Here is a 14,389-nt window from a genome sequence, read left to right as displayed (position 1 = left end):
CTTATGTAAAATTACCTTAAATCAACCATTATACATACGTTTCCAATCATATTTCCAAGCTCACCAATATAATTCTACTGTCATTTACATGTTGTAGAGGCAGATGCGTGACAAGTAATGCTAAATGAATGAAAGGTGAAGATAACCAACAGTTATCAATCTCAGAACTCCTATAAGAAATACAAAATAGAATGTTGGGCAAACACGGACCTCTGCATATACCAGAGGTGGAATCAGGTGCCTAGGAAGAGTAAGCATCCCCTGTCGACCGGTCGCACCCACGGTGAGCACTATATATCTTCATCGGATTTTGTTTGTTTCACGCCCCGTTGAGCATTTTCCACTCTAATTGATTGTGATCAGGTAAACGGAGTAAACCGTAATCAATTCAGAGTGCCAAGAACGGCCTAACAATCAGTCTAAAACACGTCAGACAGCCTTTGATCCAATGATCGATGGTATTGACAAACCGTGTCGTTATAACAACTATAGAATTTGCGAAATTATGACTTTAAACGTGACTGCTGAAACCCCTGTATCACAAACGTTTTTGCCAGTCGTCTGTCTCGATTTAAAAACTTATCATACGCAGAACAACTTCTTGCGAATTCGACAGCTGAGACACACAAACACCATTTACAAGTGATAAATGAATATTGCTATATAAATATGGAAAAAAGAGAGAGATTGGAAACAAGAAATATGTTTAAACATTCATTTGAATAGGACAATATGTGTATTGGTCATGATATAGTACATCCAAATGTCATTAATTTGAGATAGTAACACCAAATTACTACACCTATCAGAACTTCTTCAATTCCATCAATATTAAAATAGAAATTGTATTCATTAGCAAACATGATGCTGATAGAATTCAACGTAAATCATATGTATATGAATAGCTGGTAGATCTTGAATACAAATTGATTGCAATTTTCTTTCAAGTTGCGTGTTACATGTATTTGTATTATCAAGTAAGCTTAATGCAAGAAGTCTAAACTTCTCAGGTCGGAAACTAACATGAATACAAAAATGCAAATAAATACTGTGTTGACATTGTTGTCAAACTTAAGCAACACTCAACACAAAATTCAAAAACACTGTGTGTATATATGCACATCAAACAACATATAGATATCTTCGTCATTCACAACCATGTACACTGTAATGTAAAGAAAACGGCACAATATGTCAATGTTTATTCCACAAAGATTTCAAGATTTGCCAAGCAAAATCATTACAATTATTGGAAATAAAATTGAAGAGATGTGTGTCCATGTCGTCTATATTAACAATAATTATTATTTTGACAACTACATTATGCATAAACAACAAATGGTACATTTCGTGAATGCAAAACAAGGTTTTAAAGGTTTGAGGATGAAATTCATAATAATGATAGAAAGAATCTCAGAGTTGTGGTGTCGAAGTGATGAACATACAGATAATATCTATTTTCATTTTAAACTACCGTGATGTAAATATCAGATCAACTTACTCAGTACGTCAACGCGAAACAAGGTTTTCAAAGTTTGAGCATTCATATCATTAGTACCAATGTTTTATTTGATATCAAATCATCCATTGCAAAATATTCTTTTTCAAATCATTCTTACAACAGAGTTCTTAACAAAGGAACGACCGTTCTTTCTAATGCTAAACCTGCCTCAGATATAAAGGGAGTCGTGGAAGGGAAATGCTAACCAACATAAGCAATATTCATATGAATTTTCTTAGATAAAGTGTAGGAAAATACAATGATATTTAATACGTCTATGTATCATACCGGGACCATCTCCGGACTTAAAATTGCAAATGAATCCCTCTTGGTAGGTTCTTTTACTTAAGCATTCAAAACACACCAACGATCATCTTCAAAAGAAGACGCCTTTATTGTCGTGTCAAACCACGCTTCACTCCAATCCTCATCCTTGAGTTATATCGCTGTGTTATGAATTATCTCCAGTATTCTGAAAAATTAACAATATAAAAATCAGCCTTTTTACTTCTACCCAGCGTCTTCAAAAGTCACAACAGTATCCTATCCGCTTTTAGGTCAGATGGTGTCTAGATCTCTTGTGTGTTTCAATAAGGGTCGAAAAAATTTTGATCGGCTAATTTTGAAAGAAAGAACAGATGTCAGGAAACATTATTATTTGTAAAAAGAATCTGTGAATCCGACAATTTTGACTACAAACTAGTATACTGGTCTCAGATAACAGAAAAATACAGAGAACTAAATAGAGTACGAAAATTAATCCAGTTATGGAGCAAATTGAACTGTGGCGAAAGTGAAATTTAATGTGTATCTACTTGTTCGATAATCACGTAGCATTTAAAAGATACATGTACTTAAGTCAATTTAAAAGTATTGTTGAGAAAAGTCCCAAAAACCACATACGGCACAAAGTTCAACAAATTTCGTATTCGCTTCATCCTTATTTATAATTCCCAATACTCCATCATCACCTGCATATAGTGTTTACATCTCTCAATTAATTCGATATACCGTATAAGTTTTACATTATGACTCCTGGGTCGAGGCCTCTGCTGGTGGACTGTTAGTCCCCGAGGGTCTCTACAGCCCAATAGCTAAGTACTTCGTTACTAGCCTGACAATACGGATGTATAATTAATTGCTGTTATAAAATTTAGAAATTCATTTCAAAATTAAGGATTATCTCCCTCACGCATAGCTCTTATCCTTGGACGAATTTGACTCCACGTTTTTGGCACTCTGTTGTTCCCTATAATAGCTCTAGCAAGTGTATCGTTATTTCGGATTTCAAACATTTCGGTTGAGCATTACTGAAGAAACATTATTTGTCGAAATGCGCATCTGGTGCATCAAAATTGGTACCGTATAAGTTTTACATATGGTAGAGCATGTTTTGCATACGATTAATGTTTCAATCTATGCAAGCTACTGACAAAATAATTTAATGTTACAGGGTTTTCAATAGCCTTGTTGTCTAAAGTCAGCATTGTTTCGCGTCTCACTTGAATTGGTACGAGAGTTCTCCAAAGGGAAACAACTCGGACGTATCTCGAAACCGGCGTATTACAACCCATAACTGCAGAATGAATGATGTCTGCCGTGTTTCATACCATTGGTTAAGTCATTGTTTTGATACTGATCGTAATTACCGATTACTCCGTTTACTTGATCACAATATAGGACTCACGGCGAGTATGACCGGCTATCTGGAGTTGCTTACTCTGGTGGGGTCCGTGTTCATCCTTCTCCTAACTTTGTATTCTTTATGGGTTTTATCAGATCGATCACCCTTTGTTATCTTCACTCGTACATATCCTTTCTGAAATACTCATAATGATAGCTACTTGTGGCTACATATCAACCGTTACAAGTCTTAACTACTTATACTTTACTTGTGACATTAGAAGTCTTTCAGGTCAGGGTAAGGATTGGCACGATGGGGAGCAAACGTTGATGCGCCCTTCAGCGAAATGCAAATGTCTACATTTTGGCACTTTACATAAATTCAGTTGTGCTGATGACGTCCCAGTAGGAATGAATATTTCTCAAATGGGACATGAAATTAATGCAAGCAAACCATAAGAGATGAGTAGAACGGAACTGTGTGTTATCTGTTTCATCGCGTCATGTTGTTTGTATTTCTATACCGGTACAAGTAAAATACACATTATTATCAAATGAAATCATTTAAATGTAATACTGTACGTGTACATGATTTTAAATAGCGGGATTCACAAGCAGTTTTATAGGGGAAACAAGAACACTTCTTTCTGGTTGTGCTAAATTATGAAATGTTTCATTCATCCATTATCACTCAGTTCTGACTGTGTCAAACTTTGAATGCGCCAAAATATTGATTGATTGATTTTGTACGCCGTTGTGGCAATATTTCAGCCATTTTACGGCGGTTAGCTAATTGAGTAATGTTTGGTTGTGAGTGTTTGAGTTTCCCTGGCGGTCCTCAGTGAGCCTACTCTTTTTCGAACATCAGGGAAACGATCTTTTGCGTGCCAAGGGGTTGTGATCCTTGACACGGGACACACTTTAACGTCCCATCCGACGGACATGAATACGCCAAAATAAGTTCACGTAAAGCATAATAAGTTCACGTAAAGTATGTATGAATGTGTATGGGAGCCCGGAATGAATTCCTCTGTCCCTTCTTAACGGTCTTGATTTCGCGGTTACGTACTTTATACATCCCCTAGGCCTACAAACCTCTACATATGATTATCTGTTTTACACTGATAAGAAATTAGAGTGTTGGCAAACGCTCCTATTACGATAGAAATGTGTGAGAAAGTCCTTCTAATTTTTGCCCTTGTGGTTTTTCCAGGAGGTGAGTTTTGCTAATTTTATACTTTTACTTCACAGTTTGTTTTATATTTGGAAACAGAGTATATTTATGATGGTTCTTTCAGTATCTGTATATCACCGTATATGTACTAATGATGCCACGTATTTGAGAAATCTCCCCGACACGGCACAGCTTAGAAGATTATTTTCGGTGAATTTGAATTAGGCATTATTACGACCTACAAAAAATGGTATCATCTAAAAGAACACTGCTTAACTTTTTTGCAGTTGTATGGTCACAGGGCTGTCCTAATCATTGGTTACACCATGGGTTTTCTTGTTATCTATTCATAAAAGATGTTCCGGAGGACTTCATCGAAGCTGGGGTTAGTAATTTCTTAAAATTTAATTTTGTCAAATTTACATCTAGGTTTATCAAAGAAAATTTGTAAACTCGGGAGATTTGTTATCTTATATGAAGTGTACCGCTAAAGGGATTAACTCTAAAAGGCCAATAGGCAATGCAAAGCCTTATCAATGCAATACATTTTGGAAAGACTTCTTATTTGCTTGCAATATTTATAGGTTATAGACTTTGTATGGGAAAATATGACGACCGAGTTTTTTGGCGCGCAGACGGACCGAGCTTGCGAGGTCCGTCCGTGACAAAAAACGAGGTCGTCATATTTCCCAAACAAAGTCTATAACCTTTTTATTATATACTTTCAATTTCATTTAGAAACTAACAATAATTTATTTTTTACAATTTCTTTATTGGTTTAACTGAGTAAAAGATGAAAAATACGAAAAATTTGAAAATTAACGACGTAGTAATTTGCTTGTGTATTGATTGTGACGTAATGTTTGCGGGCCGGACTGTTTCCGGGCATATATCGTGTGATATATGCCCGCAAACTTTTAAAGAAAAAAGAAGAGATGAAATTGAAAGTATATAATAATTGATAGTATTACATAAAAATTAATCTTAATAAGGCAATGAACTAGTCGACAAACTCGTTAAACATATAACGAAATACTGATCTCTTTATTATTCTCCAGTCATTCTGTCAAAGGCGAGGTTCAAAGTTGGTGGAAATTGAGTCGGTTGATGAAAATGCTTTCCTTCGTTCACACATCGTAGGAACCCATCCACAAGGTGAGTATTATCCTCAATCATCGACATTTAGATATATTGACGACATTTTCTCTATTGATAAGAATCATTTTCATTCATATGTTGATCTGTTGTACCCCTGTGAACTCGGAAAAAGACACCACAGAATCCTCCACCTCTGCTTGGTACTTAGAAATTCTATTCAAAATAGATATTGACGGCAAATTGGCAACTCAACTTTACCACAAACGGGATGATCTCAGCTTGTCCATCGTCAACTTCCAATATCTACATGTATATAGTAATATCTCATTTTCACTTGTATATGGTGTGTATGTTTCTCACCTGCTTCGATATACAAGAGTTTGTTCTGCGTATGAGCAGTTTTTAAATTTAGGCAAGCTATATTGACAAACAAGTTGATGTTATAGGGGTTTCAACAATCTTGTTTACAGTCAGCATTTCGCAAATTCTATGGCTGCTATAACGATCTAGTTTGCCAATACAATACGTCATTGGGTCACATGCTGTCTGACGTGTTTCATACCGATTGTTCGACCGTTCTTGGCACACTGATTTTGACTAAGGATTACTCTGTTTACCAGATTAAATATAAGGCTCACGGCGGGTGTGACCGGTCGACAGGGGATGACCCCCCCCCCCCCCTAGACACCCGACCCCACCTTTGGTGTGTCCAGGGATCCGTGTTTGCCCAACTCTCTATTTTGGATTTCTTATAGAAGTTATGAGATTGATCACATTTGTTATCTTCACCTTTCATCATCACACATTGTAATCCCCAATCCACAGGGTCATTATTGAATTTGTGACAATATAATATTAGTAAACTCGGTTTGGAATAAGCCTGGCATAGATTTATGGAAAGTACCTGTAGGAGGTGATGAAATGTATAAGATATATCAGCACCCAAAATTCACATCAGAGAAATATCTCATATTGAAGTGATGAATCGTTCATATTGTAACAGTCTTATAGCTTAGAAAGTATGACATCGCTTATGTTGATCTTCTCCATTTGTTTTGTTTCATTTTAATTTTAATTAAATTTGAGCTCGGGTTAAGGGGAGAGGAGGGGGTGCATTTAAATCCACCTATGTAAAATACAGCTGTAATGATGTGATTACAAAGACTACAACGTTACAAGCTTAGTCAGCTGAAACACATACATATTTAATCACTTCACTTCATCACTTAGTAGCTGAAACACGTACATATTTAATCACTTCACTTCATCACTTACTCAGCTGAAACACGTACATATTCAATCACTTCACTTCATCACTTAGTAGCTGAAACACGTACATATTTAATCACTTCACTTCATCACTTAGTCAGCTGAAACACGTACATATTTAATCACTTCACTTCATCACTTTGTCAGCTGAAACACGTACATATTTAATCACTTCACTTCATCACTTAGTCAGCTGAAACACGTACATATTTAATCACTTCACTTCATCACTTAGTCAGCTGAGACAAGTACACATTTAATCACTTCACTTCAACACTTAGTCAGCTGAAACAAGTACAAATTTAATCACTTCACTTCATCACTTAGTCAGCTGAGACAAGTACATATTTAATCACTTCACTTCATCACTTAGTCTGCATACTATAAAACCTGGCCTGGCCCCATTGGCCTGGCCTCAAAATTGGCCTGGCCCCAATTTTGGCCTCTAATTATGCTCCATCCCAAATTTTGGCCTGGCCTCAAAAGTTGGCCTGGCCTCAAATTTGGCCTCTAAAAAATTTTTTGGCCTCAACCAAAAAAAATTTTTTTTATTCAAAATTTTGATTGATTTGATTGATGGTTTTAGTTTTTCAAAGTCATAGCACATAAATGATACGTTTCTGTTGTTTTGTAAATGTGCACTTTGAAATAATCATGAACTAACACCAATCTGATTGATTATCTATTGATCAGTGTATTGAATAAATCATTTTCTTTTCCCTTCTTATTTGTATGTACTAGTACACAGTAAAACAGATTGCACAACTAATGAAACAATTGCCATATTGATTTTGTTTCAGAATTATGATTAATTTCATTGATTTATTATTGGTGTTAGTTTTTCAAAGTTGTAGAAATAAAATGATATATGTACATTATAATAAACATGAAATATTACCAATCTAATTGATTTTATTGATTATCTATTGATTAGTTTATTGATAAAATCATTTGTTTTTCCCTTCCTAACTTATGTACTAGTACACCAAAAAGTATAATGATGAAATGATTGATTTATTGATATATTTTGTATTCAATAGAATTCAATTTGATAACAATTTACATATTATGAAAGTGTTACAATTGTATTGTCATTATAATGAGCAGCGCACATTCAGAACAGAGCATGTGGTCTTAATGTTTTCAATGTGCAGATAACACGCATTTAGTGTTACTTGTCTAATTTCCAATGCATGATAAATGACATTTAAAAAAAAATCAAAATAAACATAGTGAAGTGTTTGCTAGCATAATGATAATAGCCAATGATCTAAGGATTTTAGATTTGTATTTTAGTCTTCATTTATCTATACTTTACGTAGAATGAACAATGTTGATTAAAATGGATATGATGTATTATAAATATTTCTTTCTTGATTTCATAATTAAGTTTCAATATTCATTGCAAAAGTGACAAGTTCCCATGCTCTGAAGGCCTGCCCTGTCAGGATAAAGGGAACATCTATCACCATATTAAAGGATGGTGATGAAAACTTTTGCTGAAATTGGAAATTCCATTGTACAGACACAATTGAGCAGTCCAACATTTGCAAATAGTGTGTGTTTGATACAACATAAATATTTTAATTAGTAACTCATCTTATGATTGTGCCTAAACTAAATAAGGTATACAAAATTATCTGTCTGAATTTTCAAAATTGTGAATTTTTTTTTTTTTTTTTTTTTGGTGGTTTTGTGATAAAGCAACAGTAAAACAGAACAGAACTAATTACAATCTGTCCACCGGCCCTTTTCTTATTTTATATCAAAGCCTGCATTAGTTAACAAAAAAATTCGTTTGTACCTCTATCTAATCACTGCAGCAGCAATATCTAAGCAAATATCAGATACATGTAATGCTCATAATATTGTCTTATAATGGAGAAAAAAAGTTCATGCATCTACAAATTCACAAAGTGCAGCTTTAATTTTGTTCTTAATGTTTTTAGACTGTCATCAAAATCATCTTTTCATTCTGATAATTAATGAAAATAAACGTTCTGTGCAGAGCTGTGTGACATTTCAAACCGTATATCATAGATTAACCTCAATCTTGACTTCCTGTCAAGACCCGTGCTGTAGAACTCTGTGTTAAATTAATGTTGTAAATAATCTGATATCCCACTACAGTACTAGTGTTACATGTTTAGTTCAAATAGTTTAAACAGATATGAACATCCTTAATTCATCTAAAGTTGTAGTTTCAATCTGTATGATTTATGGTAGTATTTTTATTTCTAGATATCAACCTCATTGTTCTTATCAATGAGAGTGAAGGCGGTACACTACATTGCAGTGTGTGAAGTGTGATGATTCATCATTAAACTAGTGTGAATTTGTTTTTTAAATTCATTATCAATAAGTTAAGTGGATCATTAGTAAAATGAGAGTTTTCAATGTGCATATTTACAAAATAACACAAACATATCATTTATGTACAACAATTTTGAAAAATCAAAACCAAAAATAAAACAATGGAGTCAATCATAATTGTGAAAAAAATCAATAAGCCAATCATTTAATTACTTCCGTATACTTTTTTTGGTGTGTACTAGTACATATGTTAGGAAGGGAAAAAATCATTTAATCAATAAACTGATCAATAGATTTTCAATAAAATCAATCAGATTGGTGGTAGTTCATGATTATTTTGATGTGTACGTTCACAATATAACACAAACATATCATTCATGTTCAACAGTTTTGAAAAAACAAAACCAATATTAAATCAATGAAATTAATCATAATTCTGAAGAAAAAAATCACTATGCCAATCTTTCATTAGTTATATATACGTTTTTGGTGTATATTAGTACATACAGATATGAAGGGAAAAGATTTGATCAATAAACTAATCAATAGATATTCGATAAAATCAATCAGATTGGTGGTAGTTCATGATTATTTTAAAGTGCACATTTACAAAACAACAGAAACATATCATTTATGTGCTATGACTTTGAAAAACTAAAACCAATAATAAATCAATGAATTCAATCGAAATTTTGAATAAATTTTTTTTTTTTTGGTTGAGGCGAAAAATTTTTTTAGAGGCCAAATTTGAGGCCAGGCCAACTTTTGAGGCCAGGCCAAAATTTGGGATGGAGCATAATTAGAGGCCAAAATTGGGGCCAGGCCAATTTTGAGGCCAGGCCAGGCCAATGGGGCCAGGCCAGGTTTTATAGTATGCCCACTTAGTCAGCTGAAACACGTACATATTTAATCACTTCACTTCATCACTTAGTCAGCTGAAACACGTACATATTTAATCACTTCACTTCATCACTTAGTCAGCTGAAACACGTACATATTTAATCACTTCACTTCATCACTTAGTCAGCTGAAACAAGTACATATTTAATCACTTCACTTCATCACTTAGTCAGCTGAGACAAGTACCGTAGGTTAACTATCGTCAAATCAGCTGTGTATTGTAATGCTAAAAAAATTTGTAGAATATACATGATAGATGTTGCTCTGATTTCTTCAGGAGTATGAAAACATGTGTTTTACAAGATGAAATGATTTTCTCTGTACGAGTATGTTAATGGTCGCGAGTTATTTTTCTTGAGCAGGAATTGTCCATCTGTTAAATTACTGACAGTCGGTGTTCCGTCGAATAAATGGGTTTTACAAGTCACTGCTAGTGTCTGAAACGAAACCGTGGAATTATTTTGAAATATGATGCAAGATGAAATTACAAATTAGATATTGGTGCTTAATTAACTTCACTGAAGAATATGGCAAAACTCAGAAAGTGAACAAAAAAGGAAAGCTATAATCACATTGAACTACCAATGAAATCATTGAATATTAAAACACGGTGTTCATATTGAACAACCAATGAAACGCCGTGTTAATATGGATGGATTGATTTGATTGATTTTTTTACGTCCCGTCGAGAATTTTTCATTCATATTGAGACGCCATCAGATGTAGATGAAGTACCACAAATTTAGACCCATACTTAGCTCGTAGGGTCGTATAGCAGTGAGGATTATGGTCATATCCGAAAGACCCGTGATTCTCACATTTAGATGCCGAACGTCAGGCGAAGGAGCAATCGTTATTTATTTTAACGCCTTAGGTTTGACGCGGCCATGACACGAGCGGGACTCGCGTTCACGACTTCTCGATTACGAAGCGAACGCTCTACCACTGAGCTACCGCTACCGATTTCTCTCTATGTAATTAATACGACTGACGTGTTGCTGTTTGCATTTATCAATCATTTTAGGCGTCACACCCCCTGTAAGGACCTGACTTCATTGATCATTGGGAACCTGGGGGAAATGTTATTTTGTTTTAGTTAGTCCCTCTCTTTAAATTTTTATTTTTATACAGAAACAATTAAGCGCGTGTACCCCAAACATTAAAAAAAATCTCAAAATTTTACTATTCGTACATAGAGGGTTACTGGATAGGGCTGTCGGACATCGTCTCTGAGGGAGAATGGGTTTGGACATCCACTCAGGCCAAGGCGTCATACAACGACTGGACACCAAACCAGCCGGACAATTACCAAAGTCACCAAGACTGTGCCATGTTCTTCGCATCCGATAATTTCCATTGGAATGACCACTTCTGTACAGTCAAGGCAGGATTTATCTGCGAAATGGAGTAAGGTTTTGTCTCTTGCATTTCTGTGAGTCCTTTGTGTATGTCTCCGGTTATTCTTTAGCTGTATAGTGGCGGATCCAGTGAGTGGGAGGGGGGGGGGGTCGAAAAAGGTAAGAATAATGCATTTTGGGGGGGTGCAACCCCCTTTGAAAACCAAACTTAATGGTACCTCCCCCCCCCCCCCCCTTGAAAAAGTTCCTGGATCCGCTCCTTGTATGCAGTTAAACTTCCTCTGTAAAACTTCCATGTGAGTTTGTTCCTGCATTGGACATAATGTGTATTATTAATTCGTTCAACGTAAAACAGCTGTGTATCTATAAAGGGCAATTATCATCACATGAAATTTGAATACGTATCTTTTCTCTGTAAAAAAATAATAACTTTTGGAAAATCTTTAGAAAGTCTATTAAACACAATGAAATTGACTGGTGATGGAAAAAAAAATCACCATATTAGTATCCTTTTTTTAACCTGAAGATAATAATTGTGGGATCCAATATGTTAATGATTTCACGGATGTGGAGGGATTGGTTGGTACCCCATACCTTCCACATTGGTTAGAATATATAATTATATATTTTGACTAATTCTTATCGGATGCAGTTTTAATGTTATACCCCTTGTGTAGGTGGGTCCCCCACCCAGTTTCCTGATCCGTGCATGTTTTCTAGGTCAACTGAGTAAACTCAGGTGTCCTGGTTGTCGTTGTGCGTTAGCAATGGAACATTTTAAACTTCTTCTTAATATCTACCTGTCCATTTTTTTTTTCAAATTTGGCATGAAGCATCTTTGGAACAAGTGGGACATCAATTGTAAATTCCGTGACTCCTGTATACTCCTGGGGGTTCTGGGGGTGGGGCAAAATCTGTCCAAACTTCACTAATTTTCAACATCTTCTTCTCTAGAACCACTCATGTGTAAGAAAAACTAAATGCATAATAATGTAACGCAGGAAGGCCTCTACCAAAAATGTAAATTTCATGATTCCTGGGGAAGGGGTTGTGACCCCAGGGCGGGGTCAAACTTAGTATATAGTGTTTATGTGTTAAAAAAAAACTTTAATGACTTCTTCTTTAGTGCTATTGATACTCAATTGAAACTAAATGGATATTTAAAAAGAGCAGGTAGTCCTTTATCAAAATTGTAAATTTGATGATCCCTGCGGTAGGGGTTCTGGCCCCCGGGTGGGGCCAAACTTAGTATATTGTATTTATGCATAAGTTTGCTGATATATACTGTTTAAAATATAAATGTATACTTAGGAAGAACAGAAAAGGTGTACAAAAAATGGTGAATTTCACAACCCAGGGTTTTGACTCTAGGATGGATCCAAACTAGTCATATCTTTTATTGTTTTAATGTTATACACATACCATATTATGTAAAGCTTTTCATCGGTGTATGCACTTTTGAGGGCATTGGAGTTTTAAGAACGCATCTTGTTGAACATATACTTGCATGCCACAGCATGCACATTTTTATTTTATTTTTTTGTAAAAGCTCTCCTGGTTATAAACCTTTTACAACAGGTGGATATGGTGAGAGGTGACGTCGGAAGACCAAATTAATACATCGTTGTAAATATATTTCACTCACCATGCAAGTGCATTATTCTTGAGATCATCGATATAATTTGAAATACAGCCACCTGTTCCTGGACAGTGTCTTAGAGATACACAGGGGAAATCACCCTCCCCAGCACCCAAAGAATTATTGACACAGGGTAAATTACTCTCCCAGCACCCGAAGAATTATCGACACAGGGGAATTCACCCTTCCCAACACCCAAAGAATTATTGACACAGGGGAAATCAATCTATCCCCAGCACCCAAAGAATTATTGACACAGGGGAAATCAATCTATCCCCAGCACCCAAAGAATTATTGACACGGGAATTAACCCTCCCCAGCACCCAAAAAATTATTGACACAGGAGAATTCACTCTCCCGAGCACCCAAACAATTATTGATCACAGGGGAAATCATTCTCCCAGCACCCAACGAATTATTGACAATGGGGAAATCACTCTCCCAGCACCCAAAGAATTATTGACCCACTCAGATAACACCCAAATGTTATTGATGTGTGTCCAGCGAGATTCGTTGAAGCAGGATATTTGGACGGTTGCCTATTCCTCGTCATGCAGTCCAAATGTGTGTTCCTTTTAATATTACGTGGCTCACTTGTTAGGGAAGATCTGAAGATCGACCGAGGCTCTCAACACAGAATATGCTGTATATAAATAGTATATATATAGTTAATGTTTATTTGTCTGAAGTTATCAAAAATGGAATAAAAGGAGAAATCATCTGGTGGAGTGTAAGATGAGGGATTGTGACACGGGAGAAAAACCCTGTCAATCTCGTGGACCCGTTTAAAATGATCCCCTGTAAATATTGTCCTCTACACTGTGCTTACATGACTGCCAATCCCGTTATTTGATCCGCTGCACATGACCGATATACTCTTTTTTCAGATTCATCTGTAGACTAGGCCTCAAAATTTTCGAAAAGAAAATCAAGAATATGCTTTTTAGTTTCTCTTGTGAAGAAACTTAGAACTTTTCCTCTCTGCAAATATATATTATTCGTTGATAAATTTCTTTCGGACAGAAAAACTCTTTGGGAGTCTGGATTTTAATTTTTATTTAGACGCTTTTAAAAATTGTTGATATTCCCAGATTCATTACTTTCAGAAAAAGTATCCATGTAAGTTCTTAATTTTAAATGAATGAATAAACCATTTATTTCGTGATTCCTTGAGAGGATTTTTCAAAAATTAGAACATAAAAGCAGAGCAATAGATATATATTGTAGCACCTTTAATTTAGAAATATTTCTAAACACTTTTTACCCGTAGTTCTAATCAGCCTTGTTCGCGATACAAAACTTGATTTTAAGTTCAGATCACATGGTTTCTCTTTCTTTTACAGGGTAGGTGAACCAATTGATATTGTGGGCTAGGACCGAAAAGCAACGATTCAAAGAATGAAACTGTTAGAAATGATTTAATAAAAAGACATTGATTTCAAAAGTAGCAACTGCAAAAATACACGTACGACTTAATAATGTCTCAAACTTTCTGCATCTCTCGGAGGTTTTCA

The 14,389-nt window shown here is 35.2% G+C and overlaps 1 protein-coding gene across 1 annotated transcript; it reads left to right on the top strand.

Annotated features, from left to right (window-relative positions):
- The first annotated feature begins 4,214 nt into the window (after positions 1-4,214).
- Positions 4,215-14,335, top strand: LOC125675221 (perlucin-like protein). Its single transcript, XM_048912740.2, has 5 exons — positions 4,215-4,340; positions 4,586-4,683; positions 5,357-5,453; positions 11,075-11,285; positions 14,219-14,335. The coding sequence occupies exons 1-5, from the start codon at positions 4,292-4,294 to the stop codon at positions 14,247-14,249; spliced, it is 486 nt and encodes a 161-aa protein (XP_048768697.1). The 5' UTR covers positions 4,215-4,291; the 3' UTR covers positions 14,250-14,335.
- The last annotated feature ends 54 nt before the right edge of the window (positions 14,336-14,389 follow it).

The sequence above is a fragment of the Ostrea edulis genome, chromosome 3 (genome assembly GCF_947568905.1).
Source record: "Ostrea edulis chromosome 3, xbOstEdul1.1, whole genome shotgun sequence".
NCBI classification, from domain to species: domain Eukaryota; kingdom Metazoa; phylum Mollusca; class Bivalvia; order Ostreida; family Ostreidae; genus Ostrea; species Ostrea edulis.
Note: the sequence above shows the minus strand (reverse complement) of the source record. Positions and strands in the feature narration are given on the sequence as shown.